At 46.8% G+C, this 25,504-nt stretch overlaps 1 protein-coding gene across 1 annotated transcript in view; it reads right to left on the reverse strand.

Annotated features, from left to right (window-relative positions):
- Positions 1-25,504, reverse strand: part of NOS1 (nitric oxide synthase 1) — a 183,764-nt gene that overhangs the window by 82,374 nt on the left and 75,886 nt on the right. Inside the window, 1 exon segment of the mRNA XM_061170420.1 lies at positions 6,011-7,152. Coding sequence (XP_061026403.1) covers positions 6,011-6,714 — 704 coding nt within the window. The 5' untranslated portion in view covers positions 6,715-7,152.

The raw sequence follows: 25,504 nt of genomic DNA on the forward strand, positions 1-25,504 counted from the left end.
AGGCACCAAGTTTGTGGTCATTTGTTACAGTAGCCACAGGAATGATGGCTGATACAATGAGTGGGTGGTGACAGGGACGGGGATGGCACGGTGGTGGGATGGTTGATGGCCCCTGCCCAGGTGTCCGACCTCACTGCCTACCACTCTCCTCCTATTGGCTGAACTCAAGCCCCACAGGCCTCCTCCTTTCAGTTCCTTGAACATATCAACCTCATCCCTGCCTTAGGACCTTTGCTCCTGCTGTACCCTCTGCCAGGAACACACTTCCCTAGATTTCACATGGTTCACACCTTCTGGCCTCGGTATAAATGCCTTCAGAGAAGCCTTCCCTGACCTTCCGATCGAATGTGCTACCCAACCCCAAGCCGCTTCTCTTAAAGTCAATGTATTATTTCCTTCACATCATGTATCACTAACTAAAATGATTGCATGTGTCTATTTGTTTATTATTCGTTTCTTGCCTATGATATGACTCTATAATGGATCATCAGTGGATCCCCAGCTCTTAGGACAGTATCTGAGGCAGAATAGATGCTCCATAAATATCCAGCGACTGAAAGATGGAGAGAAGCCCTCTGGTTACATGCAATTTGAGGTGGGTGGGCTTGTTTCCATAGCTCTGCCCCAGAATGAGGGTCTGGGTGCCCACTAGACCAGGTGGCAGGGATGTAGATGGGAGGAGGGCACAGAGCAAGAGCAATAACTGCTATAAATAGGACCTCTGTCCCCCGCCCAGGAAAGGATGGACTGGGGAAGCCACTCACATTCGAATGTTCAGGGTGAGAATGAAAAGCTGAACCCAGATGCAGCGTGATGACAAAGTTACCGGAGTCAATTCCTTAGTTGAAAAATGCCACCAGAGTGATTCAAAGCCATGAGGCCTGTCAAGTGCAGCCTAGGAGGAGATTCTCTAATGCAGACAGTCCTGGAATCAATGGTGTCATTGGTTGGTCTGAGATCAGTTCTCCAGGGGGGGCTGTCTTTAGTAGATGACAACCTCAGGGCCTCAGTTTCCCCTTCAGACTGAGAAAATATTCTGATGTCCTCAGAAATTTGATGGCTAGTGGTCAAGGGCACTGTGGCCAACAGTGCAATCTACAAAGTTAGTAGAGGTCAAGAGCATGGGTTTAGGGTCGAGTTCCGGCTTTGCCATGGGCTGGCTGTGTGACCTCGCACAAGTGACTGCACCTCTCTGAGCCTTGGTTTCCTTATCAGAAAAACGGGATGCTATGCAGAGAAAGTGAAGTACTTGATGTAAAGACCATAGCCTGGGGCCAGGCCCACCTGGAGTGCTCAGCAGAGGCTGACCAACATGATGATGATAAAACTCAGGCTTGTCATAGAAGGAGGCCACCTCCCCCAACTAAGCTGATTCTCTAGGGTTGAAATTGACTTCCGTTCCTCCAGCCACATTCCCTTGTCTGGTTTCTCTTTAACTGTAGACACTCACTGTGAGACGTCTAGGTAGAACCTGGATAGAACCCTGTGGCCAGTGCTGTGTGACCCTGGGCAAGTTGCTTCACCTCTCTGAGCGTTAGTTCCTTCTTATATAAACGGGGGCTAAAACTACAGGTGCTACTTAGGGAGCTGAATTCATGCAAGCTCTGAAGAGCTGACTGTTGCGAAGGTACTCTTGTAAGTAACCAAGGGCCCTGTGAGTGGATGAGAAGTTATCAGAGCGCAGGGCGAGGCTCACCAGCTAGTCCAGATGGATGCTGGACCGGAGACCTTGGCCTCTTTAGAACCCTCCTTCAGGGCAGCAAGCTGAGCAACCTGGATATCCTCTGACATGCAGCATTTTAAAGTGACCGCTCCCAAGTACAGAAGGTCCCCAAATCACCACCTTCCTTCCTGACCATCCCTCACCTGCTGCCACCGCCTGCCAGGGCCAACTCCCCCTGGGATGAAGGGATGAGACTCTGTCTAAAGTAAATATCACTTCTCTCCATAAATAAGGGCCAGCACGCCAAACAACAGGACTAGGGGTGCCCCATGAGGGAAAGGGATTAGACAGAGCAGGGGAATAAGTCCACAGCCAAGAGGACAGGACGGAGGAAGAAAAGGAGGCCAAGAGGGCAGAAGAGTCAAGGTCGCTGCTGAGAACCAGTGATGGCCCAGCCTCTGCTCGGACCCAGAAGCCACGGACACTGAGTGTGACCTGGATGTGGGGCTCTGGGCCTGGCAGGCAGCTGGCCTCATTGTCATCTAACATCTGGGATGCCAGTCTGACCCCACCCCAAAAAGCAGCCTGGATGGAGAGGCCCCTGGGAGGATGAGTCATTTCCAGGCAGCCCTGTGCTCCAAGGGGCTTGAATCCTCCCAGGCCAGCAGCCCCAAGAGGGGCCCTGAAGAACATGCTGCCTCTGAGTTGCATTTCCTGACTTGGGACACTGATTCGTAACGAGACACTTATTTCAGCCGTGAGCAGACAGTTTGACAATTTGTGGGAGCGCTTTTGTGGTTGTTACGGTGATGGCAGATGCTCCTGGCATCACAGCGGGAGGGAGGTGTCATGGGGGGTGAGGGACCTCCTGCAATACCAGCGACAAACCCACTCAAGGAAGAAGGATCCAGACCGCCACACAAACTTTGGACATCCATTTAGATAAAAAAGCATGCTTAAATTTCTCAGCCAAGATCTCAATTTGGGCTTACGTATAAATTTGGCTTTAAATTATACTGAACTTTCCATGCCAACTGTTGGGTAAATCAAAGAAAGACAGGACATCGTTTTATCAGGAATCATTCACCATTTTGGAAAATCACATCACCAAGGTGACGCTGCAGGTGGCATTTGAGTTGCCAACACAACACACCTGTGTCAATCTGCATTTGACGCCGTCGTGTTTGCAGCAAGTCTATCTTTAGGTGCAAACGTGTGACATTCCGGTGGAGCCATGCCTGTGCACTGATATATTAAATTATAGGCTCTTTTATTATAAATGACTTTTATGCTCTATCTCCTTTATTTTATAGTTAGGGCGTTATATTGATTTACAAAATGTAAAGTGTGGGTAGGTTTTATGCTCCATGAATGAGCTTCTGGTTAGTGAAGGGAACATTTAAAAATATTTGTTAAAAAAAGGGGGGGAGCTTCGCATCTAGCCATTGAGCTGGGGGAACACATGCTATTACACAGTATTACTCAGCCTTAGAACCATTCATCTTAGTGGGTTTCATGGAGGCATATGCTTGCCCTGGGTCACTTTCTCCCACATCATGCCTCCACCAAAGCAGTTTTTTCAGCTAATTTTGGTCAATCACACTGCACGTGAGACTGATGTGGGCTCCCTGGATGGAGGACCCTGAATGGATGAGGGCAGCTGAGAGCTCAGATGTAACCTCCTGAGGTGGTAAAATAGGTCTGCGGGAGCAGGACCCCACAGCAGACCGCTGTGTCCCTCCTTCATTCTTGGGGACACAAGGCTGCTTCCCTGAGATGGTGTTTGGAGAAGCCCCTTGGGGCCTGGCTGCAAAGAGGGCTCCCATTGAAGTTCGTTACACTCGACGATCTCATCTCAGTCTGGTGTCCTGTCTCCGGCCTCTTCCAGCCGACAGTCCTGTCTCCGGACTGTCAGCTGGGAGAGGGAGTCACATTGGCTCCTTGGATGGAGAGCCCAGCTCCTAGTGATAGGAGGGACTTCTCCACATCATACCTGGTGATTCAGGCTCCCGGGGCCAGGGTGGGACTGAAATAGAACCCCCTGAGGCTCACACCTCACGCCCACCCTGTGCCCAGCTGAGAATCAGAACCAAGTACATGGGACATTAGTACAGGGGTTCAGCTGCCCTGCACGGTGAGATGGCCCCATTCACTGCCTTGCTGCGCCTCCTGGGAGAGGTGGTGCTGAGGATGGGGGGCATGTATAGGATTAGGAGGGGAAGGCCGTGCCCAGGAGCCTCTGAGGATGGACACTTCCAATGCCTCCTGGAAAACAAGGCCAGTGATTGATTCTGGACTATACAGCTGCCTTAGAATTTAAGTCCACGGAGTGAGACTTGGGGGGCCTGCTGGCTGCCCAGAAGCTATCTCAAGGCTCAACACGTCATCTCCACTGGGTGTGTTGCTGTAGGGACCCCTGGGAGGTGGCTGCTTTGAGGGCTGGATTCTAGCCTGGGGGACCTCCCTAGTTGAGGGAGAATCAGGCACCAGGTCCCTGCCACCAGGAGAACCTCGAGGACTGATCCTGGCCCCCAGCTCTGGAAATGGACAGCAGGGCACTGGGGGCCCCCAACTCTGCCCACACCATGGCCTGTGTTTTGGGTCCAAGACTCGCTGTCTCTTGTGGAGACAGGACCCAAGGTGTCGGGCAGGCTCCAGGGTGTGTGCAGGGAACTCACAGGAGTGAGAAGGGGTGGCTGGGAGGGCAGGGGCTGGACGGGCAGCAGGTGCCCTTTGTCTCCCCTCTGCCCAAGCCTTCTGACAGAGCCTCCACCTTCCTACTTGGGGTCTTGCTGGCATTGGTTCAGTTTTTGCCCTGGTGTCAGATGCTGGAAAAGCCCCAGGATGCAATGGTGGCCGGGGTGGGCTCCACGGACTGAGGGGCCCACCAATGGGCAGTTTGGGGGCCGCCCCACCAGGAAGGAGGACTGGATCCCATGCAGTTCCTCAAATGTGTCAGGCACACTTGACCGCAGGACCTTGGCACCTGCCACTCCCTCTGCCTGGAACACCCCTCCCCCATGAAGCTGCGAGCCTCCCTCTCCCCCTTCCTCTGGGTCCTCCCATGTTGCCTTCCTAGTGAGACCCACCAGCTTCCGATCTGAAATGTCACCCTCCCCAACACTTGCTAACCCCTTCCCTGCTCTGTTTATCTACTTAGCACGTATGACGAACGGTCTACGTAGTTTACATCTTCATCTTCCCCACTGTACTGTAAGCTTCCAAAGGTCAGGGGGTTTGTCAATTTCATTCACTCTCAAGGTCAGAGGACTTGTCTATTCATTGCTCTATCCCAGTGCCAGAACAGTGTGGCACACAGTAGGTCCTCAACAAACATTTGTTAAACGAATACATTCAGGGGCTTGGGGAGCTACTTTAATCCAGGCCTCCAGGGGACTTCCTGGTGACCTCTAAATGCTCTTGGGACACTCAGGAGTCCTTGAGGAGGGGGCTGGGAAATCTCGGCCTGGATTTCTGGGGGGCTCAGACCAGAGCCTCCCTGTGTAAATAAGAAGGGTCTGCCTAGTAACACTGCGGGCTGAAGGGTCAGGGCTAGACCTTAGATGGAAGTGGAAGAAGGCGGAGAGAAACTGTTCTCTCTCTCCTGACTAGTTCCCGACCACCTGGCCCAGCTGCTGACTCCTCGCCAGAGAAGGAGCTAGAATCACCCACTGTGTTGCCAGCTCTCCTTCCCCAGAGATTCAGAAAATGCCAATCTGGCAAATACAGAGGGGCTGGTACCCAGCTCTTCAAGTGCTAGCCTTGGCTCCCATATAACCTGAGCAATTCCAGTGTTTTGGGGGCGTCAGGGCCAATTCTCTACTTTGCCTCCATTTCCTCCTTTTCAAAGCTTCCTTGCCCTGGACCGGCCATCACCAGGAGAGAGCTAGCTTGGGCTGAGGGTTACCCAGCTCTCAGCTCTCGGCGCTGCCTCTCTCCCCAGAGCCTCGGCATCCACCCACGCCCAAGCCTGCCATGTACATGTGCCTGTCATCATCGGGTGACCTCGGGAAAGCCCTCTCCTCTCTGACCCTCTGTCTTCCCACTCGTGAAATGTGGATTGCAAAAATCCCTACCTTGTGGGGTTGCTGGAAGACAGGACCTCAGCTACCAGGATTATGAACTCTGGGTTTCATGGCAAGAGATACGTGCTAGACATTACGCCCACTGCATTCCTGCAACAGCAATTTTCAGGGCAAGAGGCAAGTGTGGTTGAGTGGACGGGACGTACGTGTGCAGGAGACTGAGACACTCAGGTTAGCCTCCGGGCTGTGAGACAGTCGCAACACGTGCTCGCGTACAACACACGTGCACACACGTGCACACACGTGCCCCTGTGAAGCTTACCTGTTCACCTGGATTTCTGCGTCCTTTGTCTCCGCTTTGGCAGGTCCCCCTCCGTTGACCCCTTTGCCCCCACTGGTGAGAAGATTCAGCACAGGCTCTATCTCTTTGAGCAGTTTATTGTTCTCCCCAGAACTTTTCTTGGCAGGGTCCTGGCTTGGGGGCCTGGGAGCCAGGCCATTGGTGTGGGAGAGCGAGCCAGCTTCCTGCCCCTGGTCTGGCACGTGCTGCGGCCCATTGCCAGGACCCGTGGCTCCGTCCACTGCCAGGGTCTGCTCTTTGCTGGCTGATGACTGGTGGGACAGATCGACGGCTGTGGTTGGGGGACCCAGGGGCCGTGTCACCCGGATGGTCTTGGGGGTCCCGTCCCCAGTGAAAGTGGTCTCCAGGTGCGTGGTGAAGCCCTCGGGACCCCTCAGAATGAGGACCACATGGGTCTCGGAGGCAATACCTCTGAGCACCTCCAGGGCGCTGTCATAGCTCAGGTCCACCAAGGGCTGGCCGTTGACGGCGAGAATGATGTCCCCAGCCTGGATGAGGCCGCTCTGCTCCGCGGCGCCCCCTCGAATCAGGTCGGAGATGATCACAGGTGGCTTGCTCACCCTCTCCTTCACCAGGAACCCCAGGCCCCCCACTTTGCGCTTGAAGAGGCGGACAGAAATGACATTGGGTTGGATCTGCTTAACGCTGAACATGTGATTCTCCATGGTGTCTAGTGTCCAAGGGTCGGAAGACCTCAAAATGTGTCAAGCCGAGACGATTTCGCCGGGAGCAGCCAGGCTTCTGGCCGTGACGAGAGGAGGAGCCGGGGGCTGGCGCTGCAGGGGCCAAGGGGAGTCTGGAGAGGGAGCTGCTCTTGGTCTTGGTCTTCTCTGCCTTTGACGTCAACTCAGCGTCACTCACTCATTGTCGTTGGGCTGTCGGTGGCATGATTTCCTGTGTCTGCCTCCTTCCTTATTCTCTAAGGAAGCGATGGTTGATCAGGCAGACGTCAGGGGAAGCAGTGGGACGTGTCCCTAAGCAACAGGTCAGGCAGACCGGGGAGCAAACGTGTCTGGTGGATGTGTCTAGAGGTGACGCATGCTAGCGGGGACTATCCCCGGGGCATCGCCATCCCGTTAGACGCAGATCCAATCTGGGGCCTCCTGAGGTCAAGAGAAGGAAAAAGGGAGGGGAAGAAAAGAATTAAAAAAGAGAGATGGATGTGGAGTGTCCAACACCACCTTCAAAACTAACATGGGAAACACAGCCAACTGAGAAGTCTAGCCATAAGATGCTCTGGAGTTCTGAAGCCAACCTAGAAATGAAATCCTTCTTCCTCGAGGGGCATACCTTTGCAGGTAGCTGCATATTGCCTGGTTTCACCCTCAGGATCAAAGCCCTGTGAGACCGAGGGGCTCCTTGGGGGAAACCACTGACGGTCAGCCCCAAAAATCAAATGGCAAGAACCAGAAGACCTCTCTTATCTCTTTCCCACCGCAAGAAGTCACCACTCCAACCTGTCACACAGCCTTTGGCCCTCTGAGTTTTGCACCGTTTTCCATCCTCAGGTCAGGAGCTCGGCCGACAAAGACCACTGGGCTCTCCATTCTGGCTACTCCCAAAGCCCGCCCACAACAAACCCACGGGACAGGGAATGACACGACCTTCCATGGAACCACCGATGAGGGATGTCAACTGGACTTTATGACCATTTTTGTAATTATCGACAATCCAGGTTCAAAAGGACAGACTTGGCCACATTCCATACCATGATAAGCCAAAACTGGTATAATAAATACCAAAGACATGGGTCCACACCAAACTCTGGAGAGCATTTGTGTACCACAGACTGTCTGAAACCCTAACAGAGAAACATTAGGAAGCATGGACTGTTAGATAAACACACAGCTGGTGCTCAACGAATATTTGTGGAATGAAGAAGAAAAAGCCCCAAAGACTAAAGACAGTGGGCACTTGCTGAGCACGTACATTCTTAATTTTTTATCTCCTTTGATTTTCACAGTAACCCTTCAACCGCCGAGAAGACTGAAACTTGGGCAGGTTCAGTGACTTGTCCAAGGTCATGTGGAGAATGATGGTGAAGGGAGGATTTGAACTCAGATCTGCTCCACTCTTGAGCCTGAGCTTTTAAGTTTATACTCTAGTTTAAAAAAGTTTATAATCTAGTGATTTTTGCAACTCCCACCAGCTCCCCCAGGCTCAGAGAAATAAATGGGATACCAAAGGCCCATAGGGAGGCCAGCTGGAGATGCTGTGGCCCAGGTGAGGTGTGTGCACCTGTGGCACGTGCACAGCGGGCAGCTGTGGAAGTGTGTCTTACGTGTCTGGGGGGTGGCAGGTGATCTGTGGTTTGCGGGTGGGGTCGGGGGGTAGGGGTGGAAGAGAATCCCTCCATCTCTTTTCCTGTCCCCCAGCCCAAGCCTCAGTCTCCTCTCTACCCTGGCAGCCCTTGCTGCCAGCATCCTCAGAATTCCTTTGCACAAGGAGGGAGCCCCCATCTGCCACTACTAACAAAGTGACACTTCCTTGTTTCCCTTTTAGCGACTTCCCGGGGTCACCCCAGGGCTGGGGCAGCTGATAAACTCCTGCTGCCTCTGAGAGCAGGGGGTGGGTGCAGATGACACCCTGAGAAGGAGGCACTACCTCCTGGATCCCCCTCAAGGTGGGTGGTGGTTAGCAAGTTCAACCTCTCCCTTTTGCAGCTTGCGTTATGCAACTCCGCCAGCCCCTCTCTGTGGGTGAGGGGATCATGAACACCCAGACCCAGCCCGGGCTGCCTTCTCCATCTGGCGTCGCCGTGTGTGTGTGTTTCTCTCTGTGTATTCATGCATCGCCCTCGTGCTGTGTCATTTCTCTGCTGTGTGTGTGAGCGTGTGCGGCCCATGTGTTGACAGGCGGAGTGTCTTTCAGCATCTTGCTGCCGGGGTTCTGGTTTGCAGAGAAAACCATCCAGAACCGCTATGTCATTCCTCACTGGGGAGGACTGGTCCACCTCCCTACCTGGGCCCCAGCCCCCGCCCCGGCTGTTGCTTCCTTAACTCTCCCGGAGCCCCATTTTTCTGGGTACCAAACCCAGGATGCTCATTGTTTAGTTGCAGGCAGAGACAGCTGGGACCTCCAGATCTCTCCTGAGTGTCCAAGTTTGGCATTTGGGCTCCGTTCTTTAATTCAAGAAGGGACTTGAAGGTGAGCTCTTGGGGAGGCGGGGCCCCCCAGTTCTCTTCTTCCCCACACTGGCTTGGGCCAGAACTTACCAAAGGACAGAGACAGGACTTGGCTTAAGAAAAAAGAAATAGGGACTTCCCTGGTGGTGCAGTGGTTAAGAATCCGCCTGCCAATGCAAGGGACACGGGTTCGAGCCCTGGTCCGGGAAGATCCCACATGCTGCGGAGCAACTAAGCCCGTGCACCACAACTACTGAGCCTGCACTCTAGAGCCCACGAGCCACAACTACTGAGCCCACAAGCCACAACTACTGAGCCTGCGCTCTAGATCCTGCGAGCCACAACAACTGAGCCCACGTGCCACAACTACTGAAGCCCGTGCACTTAGAGCCTGTGCTCCACAACAAGAGAAGCCACCACAATGAGAAGCCCGCACACCGCAACGAAGACCCAATGTGGCCAAAAATAAATAAATTAATTAAAAAAAAAAAAAAGAAAAAAGAAATAAAGCAACCCACAAACCTCTCTGGCCACGCCCAGCTTTCCCTCTCTTTCTCAGCTGCTTTCTAAATCAGGGGAGGCTGTTGGCTGGTGCTTGGGAAATTGACGTGCTGTTTCTCAGACTGTGGCCCTAGAAAGACAGCTTGATCTTTGGAAGGAACTGGAAAGAGGCAGGGCTTAGGAGAGGCAGTGATATTCAGCGTCTGCTGAGAGACAGGGTGGGGGTGAACAAGCTCTCTGTCTAAGCAAGTGGCTTCTGAACCTTCACCAGGGGCAAAATCCTAATCTTAATAATAATCCCTCAACACTATCCCTCTTCCCCCCACCCCAAACACATCTTCATCTGCTGCCATATTTTCATCCTCCTGCTGACCGTGATCAGGTTCGATATTCCCAAAGAATACACTAAGCTGCTAGAAGGAGACCATCTTGTCCTGCTTTGGGAATGTCAAGTATCCAGGAGCCTCCTCAATCCTGGGCCGCCCGGGATGGTTGTCTCCCCTTCTGCCACAGGGAAGATTTTTAAGGTCCTTTCTGGCTCTATCTGTGTGTTTCTGGGTGAGTTCTTTATTTTCTCTGAACCTCAGCTTCCTTATCTGTAAAATGGGTCAAGTAATTCCTCCCTCCCTGGGTAACTGGGAGGATTAAATAAAATAGTAAGTGCAAGGGTTTCAGTAACTTCACAGAGCAAATGCTCAGAAGAAACGGCTTCCTGTTATTGTTACATAATATATAGTGATTCGGGCTTCCTGGCTATTAATTCAGTGCACGTTCTCCTCCGTCACAGCCTCTCCAGATGTACGTCATGTGCCATCTAGAAGGGGGCCCTATGCTTGAAAGCACACAGAGGAATCTCACGCCAGTCATGGTATGAGGCACTGGATACAGGAAGATGGGTGCTGGGTATCCCACCAACCTAGCTCAGACCTTTGGAGCCGCGATTTTAAACACATCACATGCATATGCACGCCACAGCACATACCATGGAAACAATACTTGGACCCAGGCCTCACTGGAGTAGTTCAGTGGTTTCAGGTGTATTTATTTCATTTACCTTGCTGCGAAGAAATTCACGGCTGACTTTTGGGGATGCCTGCCAGGGAGGAGGAGGGAGCCAAAATAGACCAGCGTCTGCTACTACCGTCTCGCTGTGTGACCTTGGGTACGCCACTCCCCATCCTGGGCCCATGTCTGCATCTGGAGGGATGGTAACTGTAGCAGTTTCTAGTGATGGAGAGTTTACTGTGTGCTAAGCACAGTGCTGAACCCTCTGCACAGGTGTCTTATTTCATCCTGACAGCCACTCTGTAAAGCACGTGTCGTTTTTATCCCCACTTTACAGAAGGACAAGGTGACTGAGGTTCAGAGAAGTAAACTAGAGGGCAGCCCTGGCTCTAAGCGAGTGGGTGCTGGGCACTCACCAGGGTTGATCCTAATCCTAAAGACAATCCCCTAAGATGATGCCTCCCCCAAAACACATCCTCATCAGCTGCCATACTTGTCATCCTCACCCTGACTCATCACGTTCAATCATCCCCATTTTACAGATGTGGACATTAAGCTACAATAGGGAGAACCGCTTGTCCTGGCTTGCCCATGGCTTTTCATTCTTAGCACTGAAAGTCGGCCCATGTTAGGATGATGAGCAGCCATTAAAATCCAAAAGATTGCCCAGCTCCCCTACTCAAAAATAAGGAAACAGAGGCCTGGGGAAGCGAGGGGGAGGGTGTTGATTCAACATGGATCAGCCAGAGTTCGGGGTGTCTAGAGCTGTCTGTCCAATAGGGCAGCCACTAGCCACATGTGGCCACGGAACCCCTGAATTGTGACTGGTTCCTTGAGATGTGACATAAGAGTGAAATCTCGACTTCCCTGGTGGCGCAGTGGTTAAGAATCCGCCTGCCAGTGCAGGGGACATGGCTTTGAGCTCTGGTCCAGGAAGATCCCACATGCTGCAGAGCAACTAAGCCCATGCGTCACAACTACTGAGCCTGCGCTCTAGAGCCCGTGAGCCACAACTACTGAGCCCGCATGCCACAACTACTGAAGCCCACGCGCCTAGAGCCCGTGCTCTACAACAAGAGAAGCCACCACAATGAGAAGCCCATGCACTGCAACGAAGAGTAGCCCCTGCTTGCCGCAACTAGAGAAAGCCCACACACAGCAACGAACACCCAACACAGCCAAAAATAAATAAATAAATAAATAAATAAATTTTAAAAAGAGTGAAATCTACATGGGGTCTCAAAGACTAGGAGGAAAAAAAGAATGTCAGATATCTCAATAATTTCCAATATTGACTACATGTTGAAAGGATCATGTTTTCGGTATACTGGATTAAGCACAATTATGAAAATTAATTTCACCTGTTGCTTTTGATGCTTTTAAATGCATCTACTATACAGTTAAAAATCACACACGTGCTCACAGTGCATTGTCATTGGGCAGTGGAGGTCTAGAGTCTGACTCTCGTGGCTCCTGGACCAGAGTTCCTCCCTGCCACCCCACTGTCCCTGAGGTCCCCTCGAGCATCTACTAATAATCTAGGCAGGCAGAAGATACTCCTGCTTTCTAAAGAAGCCAGAAAAGTGACACAGACGGTGAGCAAACATCTCGCCACTTTTTGAGGTTGACCACTGGGAATATTAGGTGTGATGGGGGTAAGAGTGGGGGAGAGAGAAGACCCACCTCAAACCATGTGAAGAGAGAGGTCATAGTAGGGGGTCACCTAGGCTAATAGTCCAGGACCCAACATCTTGCTGTCCGAATGTCGTTTGAAATCTAACCCATCTGTGCAATGAATGTTTCATTTAAAAAATGATGCAGATCTCTATTTACAGGTAGGAAATGAGTTCCAAGGTATATCATTAGGTGAAAAAAGAAAGGTGCAAATGCATACATTCTGCACATATAAATGTAGAGAATATTCTGGAAGGAACGTGTATCACTGGCTGCATCTTAGGAGAAATATTAGACATTAGTAGTAGGACGGAGACAGACTTTGCACTACCTTTTTTTCTATTTGAATATCATTTAAATTATTATTTTAAAATCACAGGTATTACCATTTTAATGTGTATTACCACTAAATATTAAAGAAAACAACATCCAGCCTGTGAAGAACTCCTGGCTGTTTTCAGTTCGAACACCCACAAAATCTCTAATGGAGTCACGACCCTGTTTCCCATCTCCCTCCAATCTCATTTAAAAACAAATCCCAAGCCCTCCATGTCTTAAAACCAAAATATCACCACCCCCAATAAAAACAAAAGACCAAAACCGTAACCCAACTGTGCTCTTTAAAAAAAACCAAACAACAAAACACAGCAAAACAACCAACTTCCTTACATCTGCCGAACTGCTAATTTGCAATCTTTCCCCAGAGAGGACGCCACCTGGGAGTCAAACTGACGTGCTTTCTCCCACTCCAGCAAGTCACAGCTACAAACCCGCCAACCTCTCTAAGCCAGGGGGTTAAGTTGGCGTTCCGTGTCTTAGGGATCCCAGAGACACAGGCACCCTGGTGCCAGGGGGTCTCCCCCGCCACATAATTCCCCCAGTTTCATGACTACAGTTTGTCCATGATCCTTCCAGATCTAATAATGCCCACACCTCAGGGGCAGGAAGGGGCCTCAGAGTCAGGAGAGTGAGAATGAAGGACTGTTTAGCGTTTGACAGCACACCCTGATGTGAGGCTTTGTGAAATCCCCACTCTCGTCTGTCGCTGCTTTGTACAGCCTCTTTGAATGGCAGTTTGACAATATCCACACCAAAATTGAAAATACACAGATCTTTGACCTGGCAATTCAATTTTTAGGACTTTCCCCTACAGATAAACTGGAAGAAACATTCTTACACACACACACACACACACCCCTCTTCTTTGCAGGTTGTTCAGAATATCAAGAGATTGGGAAAATCTGAGTATCCATTAATAGAGAACTGCTACATAAACTATGGCACATCCATGCAATGGAATACAGTGCAGGCATTAAATAGGGGGGGGGATTAGATCTAAAAGGACCAATGGGGAATGATCTTTTAAGACACATTGTTAAATTTAAAAAGCAAGGTGGAGAACACCAATATATAAATACATTTGCATACCCATTGTATGTATTAGTTTATACTTCCATGGAAGCTTGGAGATCCACTGAATATCTCTGGAAAAACACCCAAGATATTGGTAACGGAAGTTGCTTCTGGGAAAGGGGACTGGGAGGCAAAGGGTGGGGTTGGAGGAGGAAGCTCACTTTTATTACATATTCTTTCATATTGTTCATTTATTTTGTACTATGTTTTTGTATCACCTTTAAAAAAAAGAACAAGGTCTTTGAAGTCAGACTATCTTGTATTTGAACCTTAGCTTCTCCATGTGGCTTTGTGATGGTGGTCAAGTGACTTAGTGTCTCTGAGTCATAGTTTTTGCATCTATAAAATGGGAATGATAATAGCATCTCCTCAGGGTGTGTGTGTGAGGATGGAATGAGATAATAATTAGTATTTTCTGAGTTCTTACTATGCACCATATGCAATGGTAAGTGCTCAATAAATGGATACTTTCCCCACTCCTGTTACTGATAATTAAAACGCAAGCAGCCATTATTCTACTGGCCGTCTGTAGTGTCCAGTGGACATATGTTGCTTTAAGTACTTTGTGCAGAAGGACCAGGTAAGAGCTGTGGACACGCAGATTGGTCCTGCTTTCCAATGGAATGGGAGCCTGTCACCGGCTCCTCCTCAGAATACTGAAAGAACAGAATTTGGTGTGTTGGAACGTACTCAAGAGAAGCAGCCAGAAACTCAGACCCTGGAAGTTGGTGACGAGTCAATACCACTAGGGTGGGGTGGGGGTATTACTGGTCCAGTCCATCAGCAGGAGAGAGCTACAGAGCTGTCATCCCTATGTTGGAATAGATCCGGGGAATTATGAAAACTTCATTTCATCTTCATTTTGCAAAGCTCATTTCTATGAACTAGTTCAGCTGGCTGTACAGCACTATATCCATCCCACAGACAGAAAATTCCAGGGTTTGGGGTGAAGGTTCTTAAATTCTTTCCATCCATGGACCCCCTCAGTGGCACAAAAATCCTCACAGATGTACCTTTGCCCCCACTCTTGACAGACACACCGCATCACCTTAAGTGTCATGTAGGGGTTGAAGGCATGTGCATTGAAGCTGCAAAGACAAGGGTTTGTGACCCTCCTCTACCATTTATTAGCCTCAGACTCCTCATCTGTCAAGCAGAAGCAATAAGTTACATGGGATAAGTGAATGGGAAAACATTTGATGGGATAATCCATGTAAAGTGCATGGTGCTTCTATTATTTTTAGATGACACCTCGAGGAAAATGAAGTATTTCAGCCCAGATATGTGAACATAATCTTGACCAAGAGGGTGGTCTCATTACTATAAAAAGGAAACATATTACCAGTGGTCTCTGAAACAGTTCTTAAGAGTCATTACAAGAAGATGGCACATATTTTCTACCCCCGATAAAACTTACCCTCTTTTACTTTCTTTTTCTTTCCCCTTTTCTCTCCTTCCCTTCCTCTCTTCTTTCCTTTATTTTTTCATTCACGTCACCTATTCATTCATTAACCCTTACATAGCTGCCAGCTGGGTCGGCAAGGAGCTTGGCACTGGGAATGTAAGAATAGACAAGACAGACAGCATTCCTACCCTCAGATCTCCCAAGCCAGGGGTGAAGCAGGGAGTAGAGAGAGATATTAGATATTAGATATTAGAGAGATATTACTCACGAGTATAGTGAGTAGAACAAAGTGGAAATACAGGGTGCTAATGGGAGCATGGACAGGACACTTAACATAGTCTGAGTGGTGGTGGTCAAGGAAGGCTTCCTGGAAGAAGAGTTAGGATGCAGAGTTGGCCAGATGAAGGGGTGCAAGGGGTGGAGGAGAGAAGGCATTAGAGGTGGGAGGGAGCAGGTTTGAGGCACTGGACAAAGTCCACTGGGGTTGGAGAAGAAAGTCAACACCTTACAAAGCTGGAGAGATCTTCAGGAGCTAGATCATGAAGTTCTCTTGAGAGTCAAGTTAAAGATTTTGGACTTTATTCTTATAGCGATGGCAAACACTGGAGGGATTTGACAAAAGAAGTTCTGTGGTTAGATTTAGATTTTATTAAGATGCTGGATGGAAGATGGATGGAAAAGCAAGGCTGGCTATGGGCAGCTCAGTTAGGAGGCTGCTGCAGGCCAGAGATGAGAGATGATGGTGGTTAGGATTAGGGTAGTGAAAGGGAGGAAGGAGGAAAGTGGGTAGATTTAAGAGATATTTAGGAGGTTGAGTCAACAAAATTTGGTGACTGATGTCTGGGGTTAGAAACAAGGAAGTGGCCAGAAGGACTTTCCAGCTCTGGCTTCTACAAGCAGATAGAACATGATGGGATGAAAGAAAGGATAAGAATGAATGAAACTCATTTGATAGAATTGTCCTTCTTGAGTAGTAATAAATAATTTAGTTTAGTATATTTCAAGAGTCAACATTTCCTGATGCCATTACTTCCTTAATTCTGAGAATTAAGGGGGATTACAGCAAATAGACTTGACTTGGCTCATTTCCCCAGCTGTGCCATTTACTGGGTATTTGATCTGGGGCAAGTCATTTTTAATATTTTGAATCTCAATTTCATTTTGTGAAATTGAAAAGGTAATAACAACTGCTTCCAAGGTTTTTGTGAAGATTAAATAAGACGGATGCTGGAAAGAGTGCTTTGTAAACTGTAAATGTCAACTGCAATGGTAATGTTGAGTCTTTATTTTTAGGAGGACATCAAGAACAGTATCCTCCAAATAGCTTACTGGTAATGGAAACTCAACCAAGTTTCTCCTCATGCCTGGCATCCTTGGGTGCCTCTGGTGCAGGGAAGCTGGGTCAAGAGGATGGCAAAAGGTGCTCATGAAGGAAGAAGAAGTAAGAATGATTATTTTAAGGGAGGAGTGATAATATCTGCTCCCTTAACTCAAAAGTTCCTTGTAAATAGATCACAGCATCCACACAGGCTTGAATCAATTAAAAATGAATTTCAGCAAAGGGAGAATACATTAAGTAGAAAACACAAACTTACAATAGCAGGAATAACTCACATATGTCGGATACATCAGTAATAACAATAAATGTAAATGGTTTTAACTTAAGTAAAAGATCAAGACTCTCAGATTGGCTACATGCATTTGCAGTTACCCTATATTAGCATGGACATAGGGCCAAGGGTCAAGGACAGGAGGGAAAACAATTCACCAAAGGAGGTATGAGCTTGGTATACATCTGCTGGTCACTTAACTCTAAGGCAGCATAGGTCTGCTTTGAATTGAAAGATGTAATTGACTCTCTTCTTAGAATATGTTAGCACCTAGTAAACACAGAAAAAATATTTACTGAATAAATGAACAGCTATCAAAGCAATATCTTTTATAAAATTTTTATTAATTAGGTTGAAATATATGGAATTAGCAGTTTTGTAAATGATCAAATTCTCCACTTTCCTAGAGTTCAACCTAATATTTTGAACATTTTTATATGTAAGAACTTTATTGAACTATCTAATTTCATTCTTGCAACAACCATATGAAGGACATGATATTATTATTCCCATTTTATAGGTGTTGAAACTGAGGCTCAAAGATGTTAATTAAGTCATAGAAGTTTACCCAGCTAGTGTCAATGGTGGGGATTCAAACCAAGTGTGTGGGAACTCAAAATCTTTGCTTTAAAAAAAAAATATTAAACTCTTTTTTAGCCACAAGAATGTTCAGTTTCAGAGTTTTTAAGCAATCACTTCACCTACAAATAACGACAGCTCAAAGTCTTTGCTTTTATCACTTTCCAGGTACTACTGTGTATTTTTATTTCAGCTGGCCTGATCACCAGCTATAATTTTAGTAATTGGAAGTTGAAAGGGACTCTAGGAGTTTTCTATTCCAATGATTCATAATATGGAGTCTATGGGCCCCCTACAGGGCTCAGGAATCCTCGAAAATCCTGGAATTCTGTGCAAAACTTTCAGTGCACACAATTAGTGCATATGTGAATTTATATGGGGAGGGGGTCCATAGCATTAATACGATTTTCTAAGCACTCCTTGACCCAATAAGCAATAAGTGTAGAAGTTACTGCATTAACCTTAATTTTACAGATGAGGAGTTTGAGGCTCATAGATGGGGAGGAACTTGCCAAAAGTTCTTAGAGTCAGAACTAGGATTCAGGTCTGTTGCATGATTTCTTCTCAAACTCAGGTTACATGCTCATTTTCCTTGCCTTCCCTGTGAAATTAGGAAAGTTTCTCAGGGACCTGTTTTCAACAGCAGTGCTAATCTCAGCATGTCAGCTGCAGCCTTCTTGGTACATGCCCTTTCTGTCTGGCTATACTGTTTCTTGATTATTCAAAATAAGCCCAAAGAGTCAACTCTCTCCTCATCCATCCCCTCCTGGTGAACCATCCCCAACTACTATTCACCTCTTCAGGATTGATAACAGGGGGGTCTGAGGATACCCCGATAGGCGGGGGTTAGGGGCAAATTGCCATAGAAGATGTGCATATAATTCTAGGATTTTCAGATATCCCAGAGACCTGTAGGGGTCCACAGACCCCATACTAGTTGCTTGTCAAGGTAAATATTATAGATCAATTTCATAATTAGGATAAAAAAGCTAGTTTATTTAGTGTTGATTAAAGGCAGCCATAAGTGATAATGTAGTTTTTAAAATAAAATAAAACTTAAGACTATCATATTAGAGACCCCTGCTACAACTCCTTCATTTACTCAGCTTTTATCGAGTAACAACTTTGTTCTCAAAAAGGATTATTCTAATGAACTATGAGAATGTACGCACCTTGAAGACAGAGATCACAGTTCCCTGGTTTACTGTTGGACCCTCAATGCACAGCAAACTGCTGGGCACATAGTAGGTGCTCAGTATGTCAAAGTCTCAATCTCCAAGTCTACAGCTATTGAATGAAGTAGCCCAGGCGGGAGGTGAGAGGGACTGGTGGAGACGGTGGGGAACTGGAGAGCCCATGCCATATCTAGAGGGCCATTCCAGCTGGTGGTTGCCAGGAAGAAAGGCAGGGCTGGGATTGGTTCACTTCTTACCTGTTGCAGAGAAGTGATAAATAGCCCACTACAAATGAAAGAAGAAATAAATGAGACTTCACATATTTGGGTAACAGCACTTGGATTTAGGAAAAGGAGAGCTGAAGGGGGGGGGGATCTCAGTGGAGCTTGTAAAATCACCAATGATGGCCATGGTCTAATGCCTTGCTATGTAAGGTGTGGTCATGGACCACAGACATCACCTAAGAGCTGGTTAGAAATGCAGAGTCTCAGTCCCCACCCCAGACCTACAAATCAGAATCTGCATTTTTAAGAAGACCTCCGAGTGATTGGTATGTACATTACAGTTTAAGAAACACTGGTCCGGTTTGCTGCTAAATGCCTGTGTTACATTTTTGCAGTCGAATGAAGCTTCAACCAGAACACTTCAGTCTAGGGAATGTGGTAATATTAGGTTGAACCATGTACAACTGTAGATATTGAATCATTCTGTGACCTACAAAAATGGCAATTTCAAATGAAATTTCAATTTCCACCCAACTATAAACTGTTCTGCACAAAACTGTCTGCTTCAGAGCCAGGATATCACTTGCTTCAAAAAGGCTCTGGTCAGATTTTACAAACAACAGCCCACAGGCATACAGATGACTGTAAGTTTCACATGAAAGACAAATTTCTGGCTTTCTTGGGTTATTGGAAGGTGCATTCATACATGGTCTGCATTCCTCAATGTCAGCAAACAGCTGGAGTGAGAGGTGATGCCTCCTTTACATAGGGCATGAGCTCTCCAGTTCCCCCCAGCCCCCATGCAGCCCCCTCACTCATTTGTTTCTTGCCAGCACCCTGTAGGTATTTATTTGACTGTGGGACCCTCCTAGATATTGAGTTTTAAAGAGAAACAAGGAAGGTCACATTTAGAAGCTGCTCAATGAAGGGGCAGATGTGCTCAGTGATTTGGGTCCTGTCACGGGTGCTCCCAGTTGGTCCAGGTGTTTGATGGGATGCCCACCTTCCTGAGAGCTCTCTGCATCTGTCCCAGCCTTTGCCCTCTGGCTGATGCTTACCCTGTCTTCATTTCCCCGGGTTAAAGCTACTGAGAATGGTGCAGCGCTTCACACAACAGTCATCCTTAGCTCCATATCTGCTTCTTCTCTTAACCTGGTATTTTTACAAAAACCCTTCCTGGAGTGACACCTTTTTCTCTAAATGGAGCTTTTTCTTTTAATGTCAAGCCAGTCTGTGCCTACTCATTCCAACAAGATCTGAGTGGAAACCAGCCTCCTTCCTCCAATTGGAGGGAATACACAGTCCAGATCCTATACGTTTTCCTTAGTGACTCCACCTGGGTTACCTGAGCTGGCTGGGTCTTTATCTCCTGTTGTTCCAGTACACCTGGTAAGCCCCTAGAAGGCATCCCTTCCTCGGCACTGAGTGACACATTCCCACCTGATTCAGCCTTACCCCACCTGATTCAGCCTTACTGGACAGAGCTCTGCAAATTTCCCCCTGAAATAAAATCACAGAAAAAAAGAGAATGATGTCACCGTGAACAGCATCTTAGCTGGCATCACAGAGGTGGAAAGAAAGGCTTATGGGGGAATGTCATGGTTAAGATTGTAGGTCCTGGGTTCAAATCCTGACTCTGCCAGTGATTGACTGTGGCTTTGGGCATGACATTTAGCATCTCTGCACCTCTATTTCTTCATATGGAACATGGCAAATATTAATAGTATCTACTTTGCAGAGCTCTTGTGACGATTCCATGAAATAATATCATGTTTCGCCAACTGGTCTTGCCACCTTCATATTTTTGTGCCATACCTCTGTCTCATACTGTGCAATTATTTATTTACTATTTTTCCTTAAAGTTGACTCATTTTTCCCTTAAGTACATACCATGGCTTCATCCAAAGGAAGGACATCCATGAAATCATGGTACGAAGGTGCCAGCTACATTTTTCTATTACCAAAACAAATATTTAATGAGCAAATTTGAAAAATGGATACCGCTCTGCTCCAATCATGAGAAAACACTGAACAAACTCCAATTTAGGGACATTCGAGAAAGTAACTGACCAGTAATCTTTTCCAGTCTCAAATGCATGACAGGCAAGGAGAGATTCACAAACTGTCACAAATCAGAGAAGACTAAAGAGAAATAACGCACTAAAAGTGGCATGGAATCCTGGATAAGGCCCTGGAACAGAAAAAGGTCATTAGTGGAAAAGGTGGTGAAATTCAAATAACGTCTGTTGTTTAGTTAATAATCTTATTCCATTGTCAATTTCCTGCTCTTGATAACTGCATTATGGCTATGAATGATGATAACATTAGGGAATGCTGGATAAGGGATAATAAAGAAAATCATTGTACTATTTTGCAACTTTTCTACAAGTCTAAAATTACTTCCAAATAAAAAGTTTTAAAAACTGGGTACCAGTGAAGCGGTCTCTCTCTTTTGCCCCCTCTCTTCAGTGCCTGGCAACTACCTATCTGCTTTCTGTCTCTATGGATTTGCCTGTTCCAGGCATTTCATATAAATGGAAGCCTACAGTAGGTGGCCTTTTGTGTCTAGCTTCTTCCACTTAGCACAATGTTTTCAAGGTTCATCTGTGTGGTTGCAGGTATCAGTACTTCATTCCTTTTTACAGTTGAATAATATTCCATTGTATGCATGGACCACATTTTGTTTATCCATTCATCCGTTGATGGATATTTGGGTAGTTTCCACCTTTTGACTACTGTGAACAATGCTGCTTTGAACATGTGTGTTCAAGCTTTGCTTGAACAATTGTTTTAAATTCTTAATGGGTACGGGGTTTCCTATTGGGATGATGAAATGCTTTGGAACTAGACAGAGGTGATGGTTGTAAAATATTGTGAATATACTAACTGCCACTGAATTGTATATTTTAAAATGATGAATTTTATGTTACATAAATTTTACCTCAATAAAAAAATGGGTACCACCAGTGGAGTATCTACCACGTTTTGGAAAATCTGTGCTTATGTGACCCCAGCACTTAACATAGTACCTGGTCCTCAACAAATGTGTGAAGAATGCTGGCCAGGGTTAGTATCTTTGCTGGAGCAACATGACACTCCCAGCTCCCCCCCCAGTATCCTTTCAACAACAGCACATTGCTTTCATCAAGAAAGTTCCTCCATGTTTAATCTACTACAGTCCTTGAAGGTACAAAAAAATCTCAGGGTCCCTGGGGTACCACCACTAGAATGCCTTGCTTGGTATTCAAGAACTTCTCCCATTTTCACAATATGCACACCTGGCTGATGTGACACAGCTGCCCACTGCCCCCAGACATGTGGTCAGAACAACACAGAATGAAAGTTTAACAGACACTAAACCAGTTACTTGTTGACTGAACACTGAACCTATTTCAGCAGCTTATTCAACAAGTCTTCTCAATAGACCGGATGCATTATTGACCCAGGACTCGACCCTACAATTTGCTGGTTAAGTCTCAGTGCCCTGGCACTGTTCATTTGATTTTCTAATGCCCAGTCCCATTTCCTCAAAGTACCTAGGGATATATTTCAATGTTTGAAATGAAAGCAAACGCCTGATTCATTTTGAGGATTTCATGAGGATCCTACAGAAAACTGAAGACACTCCAGCACAACCCAGATCGGAGAAGCATCTTTCTGTTCAGAGCTAATGAATTGAGCTTGGTTTTACTGACGATTATCAGCAAGCTCTTCCTCTTTTCCTTGTCTGTGCTGGTTGTTCTCCATCCTTTGTCCCCAGATCTGTTTTCCATCCTTCTCCAAACTTATCTGGGCTCCAGGAGGAGGCTGACCTCTATGGGTATCAATAGGTTCCTTGCCCTCTGGCTTTTGATTGGAGGCCTCCAATTTGAGGCATAAGCAAGATGAGACAGGTGGAGGAGAGAGAGGCTGCCCCCTCCCGTCTTAGTGCTGTGGTCTGGAGAGGTCTGCAGTTCTGTGTGAGCACAGCTTCTGCTGGGACACCCCTCGCTCCCGCCGCCTCTGCCACCCCATCCCACGGTCCAAAGGGCTTCAGTAACACTGTACCCTCCCCCCACTTCATCAGGCCTGGGGTGGTCCTCACTCCTTTTGTTGCTAGTTTCTGGACACTTCACCCTCCCTTCTTGGTGCCTAAAACCATGTCCTTTATTAAATTATCTTGGAATAAAGTATCACTGCTGCAGGTACCTTCTGTTTCCTGTTACCCTGTCTGATAAATCTTCATCCCCACTGCTCTAGGGATGAGGAATATCAGAAGCGATGTTACGGTCAAGGGCATAGCAGGTCTAAACTGAACTATCCTAATGGCCATCCTCATCCTTACTAATAAACGTACAGAGCAGCCAGTATGAGTCAAGCATTGAATGGTTCCAAGAACCCACTGAAGTGGAGTCATACTCGTGTTTACAGAAGAGGAAAAGGACATTTCAAGAGAGATTAAATAACTTGCCCAAGGTTACAGGGCGAATGCTAGTGGTTGGATTCGAATCCAGCTTGGCCAGAATCCTGCCTCCTCTGCATCCCCTCACGTCCAGAGGCAGCTGATACGTTCAAGAGCTGATGTCATGGCAAGTCAGACCCCCGTGCCTGGGAGAAAAGCTTGCTGACACTAAGAAGGATGCCAAAGCTGCAGTTTTGAATCACCCTTCGGAGCTCAAACACATTCAGGTGCGCCCCGGCTGGAAAGCCAGTGGTGGAAAAGGCAACTTTGGAAGATATTCCAGGGACAAACCTCAAGCTCATTTCTCAGTTCCTCAAGAGGCCTGGAGCCTGCTCTGCTGATGACAGAGGGAACTGTCGCCTGCTCACTGCTCACTGCCCCTGATGTAATGAGCACCATGGAAGAGGGCTCGACTGGGATGCTAAACAGCCGTAAATGACATTGTCACCAGCCTTCATAAAGCACGGTGACTCACAGCTCTAATTAAAATGCTGAGGGAAAAATGTAAAGAAAGGCTGCCATGGAAAACACTGACATTCTGCTAAACTGCTGGATTATTTCTTCCAGGAAAAGAGGCGCTTATGAGTGTGTGTGTGTGTGTATGTGTGCATGTGTGTGTATGTGTGTGGGGGGAGGGGGGATAGAGATGGGGAGGCTGAATATTATTCTCTTAAGAAACTTGGGAAATTTTAATACAGAAGAAAGTCTAACTAAAGCTATTCTTGCCACCCAACTTTTTATTTTGAAATATTTAAATATAGAAAATTTAAAAGAATAATGCAATAACACCTATAAACTTCCAACTATATTCAACAGTTATTAGCATTTGCCATATCTGCCCTGTCTGTTGTACCTATCTACCCATCCATCATTCCATCCATCCATCCATCCATCCATCCATCCATCCATCCATCCATCCATAATCTCTCTCTTTGACTCTATCTACCTATCTATCTATCTATCCATCCATCCAACCACCCACCTACCTATATATTTATATCTGTTATCTCTCATCTCTCTCTGACTCTATCTATCTATCTATCTATCTATCTATCTATCTATCTATCTATCTATCTATCTATCATCTTTGCACTGAACCATGTGAAAATAATTTGCAGACATCATAATGCTTCAGCCCTAAATTCTTAAGCATGCATATCTTAAACAAAACTCACAGCACCATCATTACACCTAAGATTCTTGCAAATTTCACCAACTATTCAGCTAAGGTTGTGTTTTACACAATGGCAACTGAAGTAGTAAATCTAATCCCCACTGCTCAGGAGAGAAAAGTCAATCTACTGCACAGAAACAGGCTGTCAGGGGGTTCTTGAACGGGAAGATTTTTGGCTTTGTGGCTGGTTCCTGTCATAAGACTTTCAAGATGAAATGCAGAGGGCTGCTTGACTTAGATACCTGTTTAGAACCAGACAAGAAATCCAGTCTGATTACACAATATTGTTCTTAAAAGGAGCCCTCCTCCAAACAAAATCGCCACATGATTTCATTCAACGTAACCTCCAGTTTTAACCGTAAAATGTGGCTCCCAATGCCTTCTTGCTGTTTCTGAAAAGCAAACGAACTCTTAAAAGCCCAATGAAATAGCACCAGTAGGGAGATTCAGAAAGAAATATAATTTCTGAAGGCAAGTCTTGAAGAAGATACCCCCAAGAAACCCTGGGCATTGAAAACAGCAGTTAAAGAAACAACATTTTTGTGCATGTAGGAGTTTTGCATGTTTGTTTAAAAATAATCAACAAAAATAAAAATATCAAACCAAAAAATCCAACCACTCTCATCCTTTAAGAGCACACACTGTGAGAAATCAAGGGATTTCAGGTCAGTGACCACCGTGATATTAGGGGAGAAATGACAAATGAAGGTCTTTTCGGCTAAGACTTAACTTAATAAACTAGCGCAGAGATGTTATTGACTCTTTCCATTACCTGAATCTTGGTACATGAATATAATTGGTTTTCATTTTCCTCACTGAATATTCCAGAGCGAAGAGACTGCTTCAAAAATCAAAGAGAAAAACCTGCCCAAAATATGTCAGTTGCTATAGAGTACTATTCTGATTTATCCATATTCTGATTTATCTGGTTACATTTTTATGCTTAAAATTCCTGGAATGAACTACAGCACAACGCGATCCACATGGATGTTTCAATGACCAAATAGGATGGATTGCTCACACCACCTGCCCGTTGCATTCTACTCATGGCAAGTTGATCCCTTTCTTGGATGCCAGGAGCTGCTTGAGGGTAAGGACTGTGTCTTCCACTTCTTTCTGCCCCAGCCGG

The sequence above is a fragment of the Eubalaena glacialis genome, chromosome 15 (genome assembly GCF_028564815.1).
Source record: "Eubalaena glacialis isolate mEubGla1 chromosome 15, mEubGla1.1.hap2.+ XY, whole genome shotgun sequence".
Taxonomy (NCBI): Eukaryota; Metazoa; Chordata; class Mammalia; order Artiodactyla; family Balaenidae; genus Eubalaena; species Eubalaena glacialis.